The sequence below is a fragment of the Cinclus cinclus genome, chromosome 1, assembly GCF_963662255.1.
Source record: "Cinclus cinclus chromosome 1, bCinCin1.1, whole genome shotgun sequence".
NCBI classification, from domain to species: Eukaryota; Metazoa; Chordata; class Aves; order Passeriformes; family Cinclidae; genus Cinclus; species Cinclus cinclus.
The window spans coordinates 42844717-42863387 of NC_085046.1; the positions used below are offsets into that span (position 1 = coordinate 42844717).

Consider the following 18671-nt stretch of genomic DNA (forward strand, 5'->3'; position numbering starts at 1 on the left):
CATGCATTACATTTCACAAACTGCACTACAGAGGCAGAAAATGATGTCTGAGCTAGTGGAATAATATGATATTTCATATATATTGACTCAACATGACAGTATTTGTTTTCAGTTGAGACAATCTGTCTGACTCAAATGAGTCCAAACTGAAAGACTAGCTGATTTTAAAAGACAGGATAAAAAGCACTGTGGCAGTCTTTAAATGCCGAAACAAGGAGGAGGCTCAAGAAAAAACAGCAGTGATGGATGAGAGAAAAACAAGAGGGAGTTATTATAAAATGGATTTAAAATAAATAGACACATTACTACCTGGGGTCTAAAAAGAAAAATCTCATCAAAATCTAATGATGTTCATATTTCTGAACTAGGCACAGGAGGAAAAAATTCCCAGTACCAGCTTCTTGTCAAATATTTGCCAACACAGGAAAACTACAGCCTTTAATTTTCAGACTTCCAACTTTGCATAAGTAGTTCAGAAAGACCTGGAAAAGAGTTCTCTTTCTTTTTAACAAGAAGGGTAATATGAATTACAGTTCCAGGTTTTGAGCTTACGCATCTGTTATTTGTAAAAACGTACTAAGTGCATTAGGGACTGAACAGAATATTATGAATGATGCTCTGCTGGATATGGATAAAAACTGAACAGCAGATTCCCTCCATGTGAAGAACTTTTCTTTTTCCAGAAAGAGGTAATGACAGGAGGTCTTCAGCAGGCAAACCCTTGGAAGAAAGGGTTCCTCCAAAATATTAAGGATTGGAAAGGAAGATATCTGATTAGATGAAATCAGGCTGAGAACGGATGAAGATAAAACATGCAATTAGCCTGCAGCCTGACCCCACAGACTTCCAGTGGTGCTTGAAAAAGATGAGCTGTCTTTGACAGTCACACTATTCAAAAACACTTCAAGGAAATGTACCAGGAACAGAAAGCAAAAGCTAAAAGCAAATCTTGGCAGCAACAGAGGTTACCAAGTAGTTTTCAATAAAGAAACATTCATTAGCATCAACAGACATTTGATGAAAAAGGAGAAATAAAAGTATGATATTGAATTACAAGGATGAAATAAACCATAAAGGCATATACACAGGCACAATGCTATGGTGTAAATAAAATCACAGCTTTCAGTTTGATGAGTGAAAACAAGACACATCTAATGGTACCTAAAAAAACTCTTAACCATCACCTTCTAGGAACATCCCTTGGGAAGTGAATGCAGCAGGATTGCTCCCATTCCTTCCTAGGTCCAAAGGTCAGTAATCAAAAGCTACACTCACAGATCATCACCTGCAAGTTGTGCAGGGCACAGACCAGTGCTCATACAAGCCTAAATGCTCTGAAGGCCCTGTATGATCTGGGCAGCAGGGGCCAATCAACTTGACTGCCAGCCATGAGTCTGGAAAGGTGCGACCTTGGCCACCTTGTGGCTTAATTAGAAAAAATCCCATTGCCTTTATTTCTTGATCAAAGTCTTGATAATTTCAAGTAAATACTCAATTCTTCCCCACTGGCTTTCATCAACCACAATCTGCATTAATCCAATTTTACAACAGACCAAGTATTTCACTAAAGACTTTGATCTAAGATTTGGCCAGAGAACTTGCAGGAAGCACTTCAAATTATCAGCCCCCTTCTAAATGCAGAAGAGGAAAACTCCCAAATCTGCAAATGAATCAGAAGCTTCTTCACAAAGAGAAGACCTAATTTCATAACCTCTATTCTGTGGAAGCATCTCCGTGCCACCAAATTTGCTATAATCTGATATAAAATACCAGAACTTAGTAAATTCCTCTCTTTATCAGAGAAAAATCTTCCTAAGATGGTATGTTCATCTTACTGTAACCCCATTACTTACAATTAATTTCATACAGGATGTTTATTCACCAAGTAGAAATTTTAAGAGTGAAATCAGAAAAACAGTATCTAGAATCTGCTCTAGCATTGACTAGAGTATTATTAAAAAAAACATAACCTCCAAACTCAAACTTTCAATAATCCAGCCCACTGTTAAGCCTTGCAGTTCTTTAAAACAGAGAATAAATCCCAAATCGTTGCTCAGAAATCCCTGTGGAAATGCAACAACAGGTTATGACACTGCATCTCTGCAATGCTTTGAAATAAACACAGTTCAAATAAATACCCAAACAAATCCATGTTTTGTGATAGGTTAGGTATGCTGAATCTTCAAAATATAGGTTGCCTTTTATACACTCATGGACAAATCTGAATAAAACCCCCAAATGACACAGAGAAAATGATCAGGGATTTTCCCAGTGTCTCCTTTAATACAGGAAATAGGAACTTAAAAATAATCAGCAAGAGGCAGGTTCAAAAAAAAACCAAATATACTTTATTCAACCCCCACTTAAGCTGCTGAACTCTTATGTCCCAGGATATCCCAAATATATATACAAAAACTTCTAAAATTATTTGAGCTAAGTTATGGAAGTTATTCGAACATGTTTTTTTTACAATTATAAAGGCATGAACTCCTGTTTAAGAACTCCCTCAGCTGCAGATCACTGAGAGCTGGAAGAACAAGCTGGAAAGACACTTTTATATTTTTCTGATTCCATATTTCTTCACCATCACCAACTAGCAACTAGTTGAAAGATGGGGTGGGACAGCCTCAAGCCTCATTCTTTATGGCTGCTGGTGGTGGTTCTTGTTTCTGATCATTGAAACTTCCAGTTCCATCCAAATGCTTCACCTATTACCTGTTCATCAAAATTAACTAAAAGGGACTTATTTTTCCATGTGTATGTGGGGAATTTTTTTCCCTCTTCACAGTATTTTTGTGTTTCTTTTGGAACAGTTTGTTAGAATAATGGAATATATCATCCCACAGACTCCCCTATTTCATGGCTTGTTGGCTTCTGCAGTGGGCTGTAACAGCCACAGATGGATAATATGAAAGCTACTTTTGGGTATCTATGGAAACAAACAGATAGACTGCCTCAGGGTCTTCTCTTCAGATCCTTTGCCCATGCTAGCAAGGAGCAGGGCATTTCCCCCAGTATCCAATACAGAGAGGAGAGAAATGTGGCAGCGGGTGCTGGGAATATAAATGGGGAGCTGAGGTAGGTGAAAAGGCAGAGGAAGGAGAAAGATGCTGGAATTCAGAAATGATACAAAAGGGAAAGCAGGACTAAGGGGAAAAGCAAATACAGATTAAGAGCAAGACTGTCCTTCCTATAGCTTTATCCCCATGCTGCCTGTTTAGTGGGCTCCACTGTGTATTCTACACCTTAACTAGTTCCATGCATTCATTTCCTAGCTCACTGGTCTCTACCCTCTGTTTGCATGACAGTCTGTATGGATACGCAGGTTGATGTGAAAGGAAAAGAAAACACGGAAAACTCAGGTTTGTTTGCTTGTTTGTTTAGTCCTGCCAAGCTGATTCTTGAGATGCCATGCCGAATTACAAGTGAATAACTTTTATTTTAAGAACATCAACAAATTTTTATCAGAGCTCACTGAGTTTTCCACAAATTGCAACTTCAGAGAACATTTCAACCAAAAAAATAAATCTATTTCAGTAAACAGACTTACCCATTTTAATGATTCCACCCAATTCCATCAAGATGAATTTTAGCAAGTGCAGGTTGTCTTTGGGTGCTGCTTTATTTGCTCTGCAGTTATTGAGGTTTAATAAAAACTTTGGGTGTAAAGCAAAACCTCCAGCTGGCTGTTCAAACCCACAAGGCAGCAGACACTCTCTGTCCTGCTGAAAGCCAGAAGAGTACAACTACAGGAAACTCTCCCTGATTCCCAAACATGGCTACTTGTCTTCCTAAGCTTCTCTTCTCTTTTCATAGCTCCAGACATTACATTCCATCTGGCTGAGTCAGGCTGTGTGACACCTCCTGATCTCATGTAAACCTTGTATGACTAGACACAGCTAAGCAACTTACTCAGCTTTCAAAATAACGTGTATTGTGGGTATTTGCCACATGCAGATAACCTGTGAATAGGCCCAAGCTACTTTCTTATGAATAAGGAGATAATGAGAATTCCAGGGCCAGCACATCTCAGCTGATGGCTCCAAAAAAATGAGATACGTCAGTACAGAGTTAGCATTTATTACTCGTGGACATTCACACTCTAGGTGGGTAAAATAATCTTTGGAGCAAAGGAATTTATCATGTACCTCAGTCATTCACCATCTGAAACTTAGTACAGTACTTAACCTCCTTGAACACATTCAAATCAAGATAGAAAATCAGCCACTGAATAATTGTCTTAAATAGTTTAACATTTGGGCACCCTGCAAGTGAGCACCTGCCTAAAATTATGGCCAGAAGAGCTAAAATTCAGCCCTGGATAATCAAATTGGCTTTTAGTACCTACAGTATAATCTTAAATTCTGCCATATCACACCCTGTCATGTAAGGCTTCGTGTGAGAGAAGTAGTACACTGCTGGTTTTCCTGGGAGACACAACATATCATTTACATTCTAGCTTGGTGGGGATAGTGCTTTTCAGCCAGCACCAACATACACACACAGGGAAATGAAGGAAGGAGGTGTGTGTGCACACTTGTGCGTGCGCCAGTTTGTTTACAGAGACACATCTACCCAGACAAGATGAAAAACCAGCAAGCGTGATCAGTCCCAGAACGGGGGACAGCACCAAGAATCCTTTGAGTATTTGTCCAAGTTCCCAATGGTTTCACTACTGAGGAGTTCTGTGTCCCTCATCAAATGATCTAGGGAACTACAGGCCCCCCAGCTTCACTTCAGCGCCTGGGAAGTTGATAAAGCACTTAATCCTAGGCACATTTAAGGATAAGAAAATCATCATGAGTAGCCAACCAAGAAAAAGTCATGCCTGAACAACTTGACCAACTTCTAGGATGAGGCAGGTCCACCTGGCCTGGTAGATGAGGGAAAAGCAGCAGATATTTTCTACCAGGACTGCAGTAAGGCCTTTGACACTGCCTCCCAAAAGATCTTCGTAGGGGAACTGTTGATACAGGGAATGGATGAGCAGACAGTGAGGTGGACTGAAAACTGGCCAGGCTCAGAGGCTGGTTATCAGTGAGACAAATTCTAGCTGGATACCAGAGACTAGCACTGTGGCTCAGGGGTCAGTACTGGATCCTGTTTAAGATCTCCATTAATGACCTGGATGATGGGGCAGACTGTACCTTCAGCAGGCTTGTAGGTGACACACAGGGAGGACACAGGGGGCATCTTATCAATGCAATATCTGAAGGGAAGGCCCAAAGACAACAGAGCCAGGCTTCCTCTTACTGGGGGCTAGTGACAGAACCAGAGGTAATGTGCACTAGCTGAAACATAGGAACATTAGGAAACATTTTTTCACTTGTGGCAGTGACCAGGCGCGGGCACAAGTTGCCTGGGGAGTATGCAGAATCCCCCTCCTCAGAGATATTCAAAACCTGTCTGACAGTCCTGGGCAACTGGCTCTAGGTGTCCCCACCTGAGCAGCACATGGACCATGTGAGCACTACAGGTCGCTTCCAACCTCACCAATTCTGTGTCTGGGAAACAAACAAACAAAATCCTCCAAAATGAAATGAAACAGGAAAGCCAAAGTTAAGAAAAAAATAAATGAAGAAGAATACTTAGATGTCATTTACAATCCCTGGAAACGGCACCTACCCACTCTACAAGAGCATCAACACATTTTCATTCTATATTTACATGTGTGGGTGGCATAATTTACACAAACACACACACATGCACACACAACTGCAGAACAGAAAAAAAAAAAATTCCTCAGCAACAGGATGACACATTTTATCAAAATTTTCAGAGACAAATGTGCAGGGATCACTCACTTTCAGGGGTTGCCTGCACCTGTAGAGTGACTCCCTAATATCCCAGTATCTTGAACATCATGCACAGTGCAATCCCATCAGACTAAGCCCACATGCTTCAGCTGCATCTGGCCCAAGAGCAGCCATGCCGCCAGCCCTCAGTGCTTTCCATGGATTTCAAGAGCACATATATGCAAGAGCACAACCTAGACAGACCACAACCTGCATTTCAGACACCTTCAATTCAGCTACTCCGTGCTGACAAAACCACCACGCAACCAGAGTATGCAATCAGTGAGTTCATTTCAGTAATACTGTATCTTGCTACGGCATGTTTGGATCTCCAAGGGGTTTAAAGTACCTGTAAATGCAAGATAATTCATGAAGGCACTAAATCCACACTCCTCAGTTCTACTCCTGTTTTTTTTTGGGTTGCCGTTTAGTGATTTCTATGTTGCATATACTCACTTCACTGTTAACTGGATTTTATTATTTTTTAATTATTACTTTGTCTGTTTTTTCAGGTCTTGCTGGATCACTGATTGCCATCAGCAGAAGATTCTTCCAACCAAATTATGTCTCCAGCTATACCTGAGTGACTCTGCTCAATTTAGCTCAGCAATTGGAACTTCATTATAATTCTGTTAAGAAGGTGCTGGCCAGAAAAGACACAAGACACACCATGGCAGAGTGGCATTTGCTTTGCAGCACTGATAGGAACATGAATAAAATATTTTTTTTCATACTAAAATGAATTTCCTGGACTCTCACTAGACAGTAGGAGCAACTGACGTAAGATGAGAATCATATCAGGTGGGCAGATCTGTTCTGCAAGAGTTACTCTATTCAGGCAATAACTTTCCAAATCAAAAAACACACCAAATAAAGGGAATCTCCATTACTACATCAGAATGTATGATTTAAGGTGTAAGTTAATGATTTAACTTACCTTGCCAGAGACAATTGTATGTAAATGCACCCAAAGTTATTCAGAGAACTGAGATAGCATAGAAGTTTTCATTGTGTCTTTTCTAAACAAGGGCATTTCATTTATTTTGACCTTTAATCCATTGTTTGGTTAATTTCTACTATTTGTGTGATTATACACTGTGCAGCTAAATGCTTTTGTCTACACAGAGAGCTAAAATTACCCTTTTCTAGGCTAATTATTGTATGACTCTAAATTTTGATTACATGGACATACTGATTTTGTAGCACTAAAACAATGGTGAGAGTTTTATTGCAATTTACAGTCTGGTTTGCTGCCAGGGATATGTCTAGTGGTTCCACAAGAGCGAACTGTGGAAAGAAGAATACCATAAAAAAATCCCTTAACTTTCCCAGGCTGGTGATGGCCTGAACTGGAAAAAATTCATAGGTGTCACAATGATAGGAATAAATGGAACAAAATCCTCAAAGTCTGAAAAACTTGGCTGAAAATGCTAAATTAAAAGACCCCTGAATTTAAGATTTTGCTTTCTGCATATGCTCACCATTGTTATTTTTATCTTTTCATAGACAAGACAATCCTATGCTGAATGCTAAAACTCTTGAAAAGGGAGGGATGAATATGCACTCAAAATTAACTGGATTTAATACATTTCTAATTTTCTCTTACATACTTTCTATTCTCTTTTTAAAGTCACACCTTTCAGCTTGATTAACCACAAACACTCAACTATAACTTAAGTAAAATAACCAACAAGATGTCATTTAAAATACTACATTCCATTCTATGTTCCATAGTTACAATTTGAATTTCTTTAACACACTATGTTTCCAGTTATCAAAGAAATTATTTCCATGATCAGGTAAAATAACACAAAGCAGGATTTTAATCAAACACACAACCTGCAATACAAGGCAAGTTGGTAAGGCAAATACATTAGTTTTACTCACTGCAACAATGAATCCAACTGTAATGCTCAAAATCTGCAAGTCAAGCTACTCTGTCACTAAATCCCCTGCCAACTAATAATAAATTCTCCTCTCTTCCACAGTATTCCTCTTCTTTATATTGTAATTCCTGGTGGTCACTATAATTTTCAGTGCTATTATATAGCTTTTATAAAAAAATAAGGCCTAAAGGGAAAAGTTTTATGATACTTTATTCTTTATTCATCTTGATTTTTAATCTAGATTCCAAAGAGAAGTTCAAAGTTTCTGATTCAAAGCGTGTTAGGGTTAATGGAAAAATCTCCCTTCATTCTTGCAAGATTATGCCACAGGCTTCAAATTGCTTCTTCTCTTTACTGTTCCTGTTATTTCAATTTTGCCTCAGTTTGTCTATACCATCCTAAAGCACCAGAAGAATCAATTTTATTTTATTAAACACTCACCTCAAACCACTGGCCATGCGACTGCATTTTAAGGATAACACAAGGATCTGGTTTTGAGAGAGCATCCCTGTCTGATATGCCTTTGCATGCAACTCGCAGCTCCACTTTAGTCAGGCATGGGCTGTTAAAAATTCCCAGGGTATTGGCTGCTGATTCATAGATGTTGCTCATTTTCTTCATTCCTTGTTCTGAAAGAGAAAAAAGGGTCTATTAAGGATGGTGCACACACGGTACAGCCCCTCTTTCCACAGAGAAGCCAAAGTTCCGCTAGGCAGTAACTGCGAATGAGACCCAGAGCATGAGGGGAAAGAATAAAATCAAAGGAATAGCTATAGAAAAAAAAAATCATTTCATGTGTTGATAAGTAAGCCAAGTTCAGAATTAAACTTTCCACCATGCCTCTGAACTCTGAGAGTGAACTGTGGCCTCGACTGCCAGCTCTGCTTCTGCTTATAGTGCTGTATTTCCTCAGGCCAAAGGATGGTAACTGTGAATTTCTTATGATAAAAAGAGTAAATTAAATTTGTTCAGCACTCCTCCAATCTGTTTTTATTTCTCTCTATTTCTTCTAAAGAGCATGCACTTCTTTTAAACAAACTTATAGCATAAATGCCATAGAAGGCCCCTTTTGTACCAACCTTAAATTCCAAAATACATTTCAGTGTTTTCACACTTAATGCAGAAGATTACCTGCCTCCATTCCTAAGACAGCAGCCAAGACTGATATTCTAAACAGAAGAGCAGGGTATTTATGCTCCCACATCTTGTTGCTGTGGAGTGTTTGCTCTTTTGGATAAGGAATCAGAGTTATATGAGCACAGATAGCTGGAATAACAGGGACCTCCAACCCTTACTTTACTATGAACACCACCACCAATCCTGTAGCTCAAGAATTTCTCTCAACAGAAGCAACAAAAATATTTTAACACAGAGCTTACCAAAAATCCCTATATGACGATTTTTGCATCAATAAAGAATATGGGAACACTCTAACTTGCACATTTGCACTGAGCTTCAAAGCCTGGCCCTTTCAAAATTTGCTTCCTAATACATGCATTAGTGCCTTCATCTCTTTATCCCATACATAACAGCCACAAAAAATGAATCTCATACTTCCAGCAGGCAGATTTGTCTTGCCATTTTATCAGCAAGACATTTTAGCGGTCTGTTTCAAATCTTTTCACTGTCTATTCCACAACACCCTGTTCTCAGAGGTTAATGATTTTTGAGAACTGTTTTGATAAAAATTACATTTCAGAGATATGAAAATGAAAGTGAAGTTTCCTTTCCCCAAATCTACTAAGTTTATAAAAATAAACTCAAAACCTGTAAAATCACACCTATCCAGTTTTCCTATGAAACAGAAAGGTAGAATTAGAAAGGTATTTTTCAATTAAGAGTAAGGGGAGTTGGCAATGGAGTGTGAACCTCTGATATATTCCTGAAATCTTTGTCTGTAAATGTGAATTATGAGATGGGAGATTATCTGCTCTCCTGGCAGAAGGGACAAAAGCTTTTTAACAATTTACACTTCTTCAAATCTATTCAACAACTTACCATATGACCATTGATCTGCTGTGAATACGCTGTTCAGATATAAATGAAGTGAGCCCAAGCTCAGGCTCTACAGGCATATTTGAAATATGAGCACCACCACATAGTGCCTGATATCCAAAGGTCAAAACAGTCACCTTCAGCCCCTCCCAGTTACTTGTAAATGTTGTCACCCCAACTACTGTTCCCTGGATTTACTGCTAGGAAAGAAACATGACTGAGAAAACAGGCAAAACTAAACAACACATGGAAAAGGTAATGATATTGGGCTATGTTATAAAGTGAGGGACTGGAGAGACTGTTGTCTAATTATTCATCATTTTGTAATCCCATGTCCTTCAGAAAGCTGCTCAACGAGCTCATCCTGCACATTTATACGACATTTCTACATGTTGCCCTTTCCAAATTGAAATCCATTTGAAAATTGGGTTAATTCTGTCTCATACACATCATACATCATTAATAAAATGTCATCCTTTGTGCAGAAATAGGCTGGTGATTTAATTAAAATGGATGATTTCAACACTGAAGAGAAGAGGAAAAAGTAGCAGAGTGAGGGGGAGAGATGTATTTTTCTTCCTCCTACAATAATTATACATTGGTTTTTCAGAACAGCAGATAAGTATAAAAATTATATTTCTTTTTATCACTACGACTATTATTTCAGCTTTTGCAAGTTCTAAATTTATCAATGGAAAAGATCAAGCCACAGACTTATTCTTTTGTCTCACTATGTTCTTCTTTTAATATAATCACCCGCTTGGGCTGTTGTGCTGATGTCACATCACCAGGAAGCTGGAGGCCTGGAAAATAGATTTTGAGCCCACTGAAAGTGGCTAAAAATGGTTCTGTTTTGCACAAACATAGACCAGTTAGATTGTGTAAAAAGTTTTTTTTTTTTTGTCAAGTAACCATGTACATTATTGATGGAGGAAAAAATTATTCATTTTTCTTTGCTACAAACTCTTCCTTTTTCAGTTCATTAGAACCTTGCTATTCCTTCAATGTCCACACAGTTTCAATCTCCACTGAACAAGAGCCATACCCATTGGAGGAAAGCAATAGCACAGATACAAAAAGTAAGTGAAGTAAGTGATAGGTCACGTATTTCTGAAGTTTTCCTTTCATTGTTGCATATGTTCTCTCTCATTTCCTCTGGAAAACAGGAAAGTGGTGGATCACCTGCTTGCTACATGAAGTTATTAGCCAGTGCTGGACTGAACAGAATAGGGAAGCAAAACCAAGCCTTCCATTTTCACCTCTCCAGTGTGAAACATCAAGAAAACAGTACCAACTGGAAAAAAATTAAAACTGCACTATGCTGAAATTGAAATGTACTAAGCTACAAACAAAACACCAAAACAAACAAACAGAAATAAGCCACCAAAGAATGTGTCAGCTACAAAGAAAAAGTGAGAGCCTTGAAAACAGCTCTCTGTCTCCAGTCTCTCAAACGTTCTATATCTGGCATACTTAGAGCTCATTTACTAGAAATTAACATGCTCTTTTGACCTTTTTTAAGAGATTCATGTCTCAAAGTGATTGCACTGATATATATGTTGAGATGGAAAATTAAGGACATGAAATCAAATTCTTGTCAGTAGTGCCCAGAGAGGACAAGAGGCAACTGGCACAAACTGAAATTCAGGAAATTCTGATTAAAGAAAAGGAAATTTTTTACTGTAAGTTTGGTTGAACACTGCAACATGCTTCTCAGAGAACTTGTAGTGTATTCATCTTAGAGATATTCAAAACTTGTCTGGACATAACCCTGAGCAACCTAGTTTGTGCACAGGCTTGGAATAGATGATCTGCAGAGGTCCTTTCCAACTTCTGTGACTAAGAAGCAAACAATCAAATTATAAACTTTCTAGGGTACAGATTGTCTCTGTGATATGTTATTGAACAAATTATTTGGGTCCCGTGGCTCCAAAGGCATGCAGAAAATCAAAATATATACATGAGCCCAGCCTTTCTGGTACAAAGTAGTGCAACAAAGGCTCCCATGGGGAGGTACTTCATTAAAAGCAACAGCACACGAGTTCAGAAAATTGTGCCTGCCTAGATTAACTGGATTACAATGAAAATCAGTATTACACATTTGACAGCTACATCCTTCTCTATTCAGGGTGACTAAATGGCTTAAAAATGTTCAATGGTCTAGTGCCTGCAGAAGTAAGGATCCTTGTGATACAGAACACAACTAGCATTTGCCTCTCTCCTGGAGCTAAAAGACTTGAATTCAGCTCACATAACCAGATCCAACTCATTATAAAATGGTTATCCATATAACCTCACAACAAACTCATAACCAGGCTACTTGGATTCACCTGAAATAAATCTAAGATGCTATCTGAATTCAGATTTCAAGTTTACTCTTTTGCCCACAGTGCCATTTTACCCTCCTACACACACACACAGTGTTCAAGGGGCTTTTCTGCAAGTTGTCTCAGTGAAAAATTAAGAGATTGCTCTCTACAGCACCTTGTGAAGAACCAGGGAAACATTCACACTCAGCCTCACCTTCAGTTCAGGCAATAAGTGAGCAGCAAATGAGAAAGGTGCTGAGATTAAAAGCAGTGACCAGTGTGATTTGCATTTAGAGAAAGGCCCTGTTATTTAAAAACCTGTACTCCAGACCAAACTACACGCAAATGAATTTCGGGGTTGCAGGTTTCCCACCACCATATGTTGAGGGCTATGTCTGAATTATTTTACATGCACTTTGGTCATGAAATGAAAATGAGCTAATAGCATCTGTCTGCTTCCACAAAAGTAAACAGCAAGAGTCTGCTCCTGGAAAGGTAAATTATGTTTGCAGTGCACATGGTGGGAAATAGTAACAATAGAGTTCCATGAAATAAGAGCTGTGAATATGTGCTTCCAAAAGAGAGCAGCCCTAAAAGCACTGATGTTGTGACACTAGCTGCTCCCTCCGTATTTACACTTATAAATTCTGTATGGGAGAGACATTTAGTATTCAAAACACATGAACAGCTTAACTCTCTAGACAGAAAGCTTTGTACCTATGGTTTCTGGATCTTCCAGGGTTTAAAGTCTAATAAAAGGATGTATAAAAACCAAGTCTACAGTTAGAATCTTCAAATTAATAAAACTCAGATCAAGTTAAACAAGATTTACAGAAAAGGCTGAAATTATGTTGGGTGTTCAGGTAGAAGAGTTTTTAAAAGTTCCTCTGTTTAGTAACTTGTTCAGCTCCAGGAGAATGTAGGCCATGGACCCCTTCAAGACTGACAGTAATTGAGATATATAATTATTTATCTTTAAGAAATTTTATGCAATTGGGAATTCTCAGTCTCTAATAATTAACTGTATCAGCTGTTGGCACCAAGGCTTCCTTGGTTGTGAAAAGCAAATCCATTCCTTGAAATTCAACTGTAAATAAGTTTTGTACAAATGAGAAAAAGTGGGGAATTCATCAGGAGTTTCTGATTCAGCAAGTTCATTAGATTAATATTCCATGTGCTTAAATCAGAAGATAAGTCACTAAGACAGCTGGCTTGCCCAGGTCTGAACAGAGACTGCAGTATGACAGGGAAAGCCCACCTATCTTTATTATGATATGTATTAAGGTTTTTTCATTATATCTAATCTTTGTTGCTCCGGTGGCCATTGCCTTGGCCATTCTCTGTGCAGTTCTGGAAACCACTCATGAACAATTTGTGCTATCTTAAAACAGAGTCATTCAATTACTTATCTTTGACCACGTTCCTAGACTCCAGGTTTTCAGCCATAACTCAAATCACTGCACAAGACTCTCCTCCCACTGGTATTAAAAAATTATCCTGGTCAACATCAATTATATTATAAATTGTTACAGAAGTTTAAATTATTATAGATAATACAGACAAAATGCAAGGTGCCAAAATTAATTTGAATATGAATTATTATGTAATGAAAAGTCAATAGGTTAGCTAGACCTCTCCACAGGATATTTTGTGCAATTAAAAATACAATTTTTTTCTCCTTCACTTTGATTATCTGACAACTATTAATGAAGATTTATTTAAGTTACACCTACCAGAGTGTGATAAAGGCCTTTGAAAAATGAGCAATAAACTCCGTAAGGAAGGGGGATCTGGAGAATCCACAGCAATGCTATTGTGAACAATGAGACAGATCTGATAATGCAAGTAATCTATTTGGACAGAAGAGGAGAAGGTTCAGAACAAAGTGCCAGCAGTGTAAATGGAAATATACACACACTGACAGTTCAAAGGGACTCATTACCATAGAACCAGCTGTTTCAATTATAAGGGGAAAAGGGAAAGAGTCACTGGAAAGAAACTGAGACATCTAATGCATGACAAAACACTGCACAAAAGTGTGCTGCACCTATACAAATAACCTCATTTCAGTTAAGAGAAGGAATATCCCCACGATAACTGGAACACTGGGAGATGACTGAATGTCCTCAGTTCTGGATGCTCTGAGTGGCTCCCACTGAAGTCAGACTCAGTGAAATGCAAAGCACCTGTAAGAGTCAGTGCTAAAATATTTTACTATTTATTTTTATTTTAATTTTTATTTTTTATTAAAGTATTTTATTACTCTCCACTGGAAGAGCAAATCTAGGATGCGCCCTGGCATTAGCATGTAGCTAATGCCATCAGCCACCTCTTACTTCACAGAGTTCCCACTGTCTTCTTTCTTACAATGATGTAAAATATGCAGGGGAAGGGAAATCAAAAATTCACTACTACAAAAAACAGGAGACTGAACAAACACAAGATCAAAATAAGCTTCCTAGGGATAAATACAGACAGCTCCCCTACTAGAAAGCAGTCTCAATGCTTTTTACAGCAAAAGCAGAAGAGAGTATTTTTTTATTTTTTTTTCAGAAAATTAACCAAAGTCTGTTTCATTTACGTTCACTGGAATTGTAGCAGTCACAAGGAGTCTGCCTCTCCCGCAGCAAGGCTGGCTCTCAGGCTGGCTACAGAGGGTGTGTATTTGGTCTTCTTTATAAAATGACACCTTCTGAGACAGTGGCTTAATAGGACAGCAGAATATATTTTATTTGGAACAGTGTAGAAGCTAGAGAGAAAACAGACTGGTTCATCTACATGCTGCCACACAGTAACACACACAACTGTCCTCTTATCCAGTCTCGTTCCTTTAAATATGCCTGTGCAATACCTTCACTTGCAACATAACACTGTCAAACAAAAACATTAAGTAGTCCCAATGTTCCTCTTTCAAATAATGAAAACATCATACTTTACCTTAGAAAACATTAACAAAAGTGGGTTTGGTCTTAATTTAATTTCTATTTCCAAAGCAATTAGAACTGATATTCTACAGCCCTTTGTCACCATTATAAAATTAAAAATGTATTTAGGAAGAAAGAGAAAGAAATGCCAGCTAAGTTCACACTGTTCTATACCATGACTCCCAGAGCTGATGATTTATAAGCACTGAATAATATTAAATCACAGCAAAATTCAGGTTTCCACAAGTAAATGATTTGCCTGCTGGTACTGGTTCTCAGGGCTTGGCTTGAGTCTGTGCTACTCTTGAGAGAAGCATAGGCAGCTGTAAGAGCAGGGATTAAGCATCAACACATGGAAAAGCTCAGGACCATTGCATCCACTTCAAACACCACACTGAAGAGTTACACACACAAACCACCCCCCCTCCCAAACCTACAATATGTATGCAGTTTGCAAATATAAGTTTAAGCCTAATAAATCAAAGAAATGAAATTGGATCTCTCCAACCAACAATTTCAAAGCCACTACCATGTGATACTTTTTTGACTGCTTATCACTAAAAGCCATTACAATTTTCTTAGGCTTGTCATTTCAGTTTGCTGCTTGCATTAAGCGATATAGCAAATGAAACACAGGAACAAAAGTACATTCACTATGAGGACATGTGTTTGCTGCTTTTTAAAAACTGGTTCTCCAAGTTAGGTATTAGCGAGAAAATAAAAGTGTCTTAGCAAGAAACCAAGCTTTACAACATAGTTACTTATCCAAGAACCTTAAATAATTGGGTATTTTGCTATACTTCAAAGAACGACAAGCCTGGAACAAAATCAAATAATCCCAGCATACTAAGGTGTAGCACTCAAAATTCTGACATCAAACAAATCCAACTGAGAATCTTCAGAACATGTTTGAGGTAAAACAATTCTTGAAATAATTAGACAATTCTGAACAATGTATATTCTACTACGTTAATCCTTGCTTTATCATCTGCATTTGCAAAAAATACATTTGAAATTAAAATTACCCTCTATCCACCCTGCAAAAGCATACTGTATCAGCTAGAGGAGAATCACAGAATTATTTACATTGAAAAGACCCCTGAGATTGAGTCCAGCCATTAACCCAGCACTGCCAAGTCCACCACTAATCCATGTCCCTAAGCAGCAGCTCTACACACCTTTTAAGTATCTGCAAGGCTGCTGAATCAACTACTTCCCTGGGAAGCCTGCTCCAGTGCTTTACAATCCTTTCAGTGAAGAATATTTCTCCTAATATCCATTTTAAACCTCCTCTAGTGCAACTCAAAGCCATTTTCTCTTGTCTTATGGCTCATTGCTTGGGAATGAAGCAGCAAGTGGTGTTACTCAGTTATACTCAATTACACCAGAGTATGTATATAAACACATGTAATGCCTGGAAGAGTTTATCCATTTACAGATGTAACATATTGCAAACTGCTAATTTTCCTCAACAGACGGCTATAGTGGCTCTTCCTGCAGCATGAAAATGATTCTACAAGAGAAGCTGCTTCCTGCTCCTAATCCAAAGACAAGCACATCAAGAAGGAAGGACTTACCATTTACTGTTTAGTTACTGCATTTACAGTACAACCAGAAAGTACACCTGCTGCAAGTTGGCTCAGGGCTTCCTAGCAGTGGGAGAAAAACTGAATTTATCGATTACACAGAGGTCACGTTGAGCCCAAAACTGGGACAGAGCTTTAAGGTGAAGTTGTTCTGTCAGGTCAGGCAGAAGGAGGAGAGCAGTGCTGCAAACAGTTGTTCTCTCACTTCATAGCTGCTCCCCCAACATGCTTGACCCCTTTTTCAGCAACAAGCAGGACTCCTATGGCCTCCCAGGACAGACAAGGAGCAACCTGTCCACCTTCAGGGGGTTTCTGGGTAATGAACACCTTTACCTGATGGCTGGAGCCAGTCCTGAGTTCATTCCTTTGCAAACAGAGGTTCAGGGGCAACACACTGGGGTGTGTACCACTAGTTAAGTTAGACCCTTCTTGCGTTCTTGTGATTTACTTACTTGCTGTTTTCTTTCCAGGATCCTTGATCAAATATTTGAATAGTCACTCATGAGATTAGGCCAAGCACATATTGCCACTGTCTCAGCTAAATCAGCAAGGGATGCGATCACATTGCAGCTCCAACTGCAGGCACGAGAAGACCCGTGACAGCCAAATTATATTTATATGGAGAGTGTTAATTTCTTTCCTAGTTTCATTTCTACTAGCTTATTCTGGGTTTCCTCTAGGAAGTTATATCCTACTCCATACTGGGAATGTTTTGCAGTCACAGTACCACCATACCATGATAGACTTAGTCTCTGAATAAGCCAGTAGCTATTTCTGGTATCAAATTGATTCACAAAAGAATTGCAGCATGCTGTCAGCAAAAAGTCCTACCAGAGCCAAATGTACCGCTGGTGCCAGTGGCGTGCCATTCCTCTGCTGGTGTGTCCATGTTTCCCAGGATCTGTGCTTGACTGAGCTACCAAAGATGGGTCCTAACGCGTCAGGACACAGCGCAGTCTCACAGAGATCCTAACCTGGGCCCTGGAAGCAACAGAGCTTTGTCAGCAATGTTAGAGCAGACCTACTTCCTTCTGACACAGTGCCAAGACTTTGGCTAAATAATGCTTTCAAAAACAAGCTCTAGAAATCCAAGCCACAAAGAATTTTCAAGTGTCTCTCTCCCTCGGGAATTCTTGAGGTGTGAGAAATATCTATGTTGTCAACCAGTAATAAAGATGAGAAGCAAGATACCTGTAATGTCTTCTATAAAACTTTGTCTGACATGAGGTTTTTCCTTAAGCACTTCTAAAAGGAACCTATAAGTATACACTAGAGTTATGTCTTCCTTTTGAAATCCCTAAGTCCCCACCAGCCTTTGTTAGCATATACTGACAACAAAAGGGCAAAACAAAAAAGTCAGCTCCTGTAGTATAGAGGTAGACGGAAGGAGTTCTCAGTTCCTAAAATGAAGCGCAGAAAAAAATGAACTCTCATAATCAGTATTGATGGAAGTCCTACTGCCAGCTGCCACACACAAAAAACACTGGAACACCTGCTGGACTTGACATCACGGCCTGGTAGGAGAACATCTCATGAAATTCACATTAAGCAAGCAATACCACTAAGATCTGGGCACAGAACTTCACCTACATTAATCTGTGTTTAAAGGACAAATTTATACAAAGTGTAATAAAGTCCATGAACAACCCACTAGTAACAGAGAGAAAGGAATTCCTATAAGCCAGTAGTGATGGCACTCAAGGAAGAAGAGACAGAAGAAGCTGGTAATGAAGGTCAGCCAGATGCTTCCACTTCACAAATGCAATCACTATGGTCAAATTATCTAAGGCATAGCTCTGTATGAATCGGGAGTTGAAAGTTATTTCCAGGCTTTCTCTCCAGACCTGTGAAACCCTTAATTCCTTCCCTCACCTGCCCTCTGCTAAACATGACTGCTCTTCAAACAGAAATTTATCTACTCTCTTACAATGTTTGTTGAAAGACAGTTGCAAAGCATCAGGGACATAAGGAACGGTAAGGCCGAGTCACCATGATATTTCCGAAGAGCACAGAAGAGTAGAGACTAGTCCCAGTAGATATCCCATCATGCCAAAAAGGAGTGTTGATAACTAAACAGGGTCCCAAATATTCCATGAGAAATGCCACAAAATACAAAACATGCTAAAACCCAATTGTTGCTCAGGGGACAAAGCAATGTCTTCCTTGATCAAGTATT

General features: G+C 38.9%; 1 protein-coding gene across 1 annotated transcript in view; it reads right to left on the bottom strand.

The window, feature by feature from the left end:
• CPNE4 (copine 4) overlaps positions 1–17384 on the bottom strand; it is a 184206-nt gene extending 166822 nt beyond the window's left edge. The window contains exons 1-2 of the mRNA XM_062496747.1: positions 17327–17384; positions 8123–8310 (exon numbers count right to left, since the gene is read on the bottom strand). Of these exons, the coding sequence (XP_062352731.1) occupies positions 8123–8310; positions 17327–17384 (246 nt within the window). The remainder of the gene's footprint in view (positions 1–8122; positions 8311–17326) is intronic.
• Between the last annotated feature and the right edge of the window lie 1287 nt (positions 17385–18671).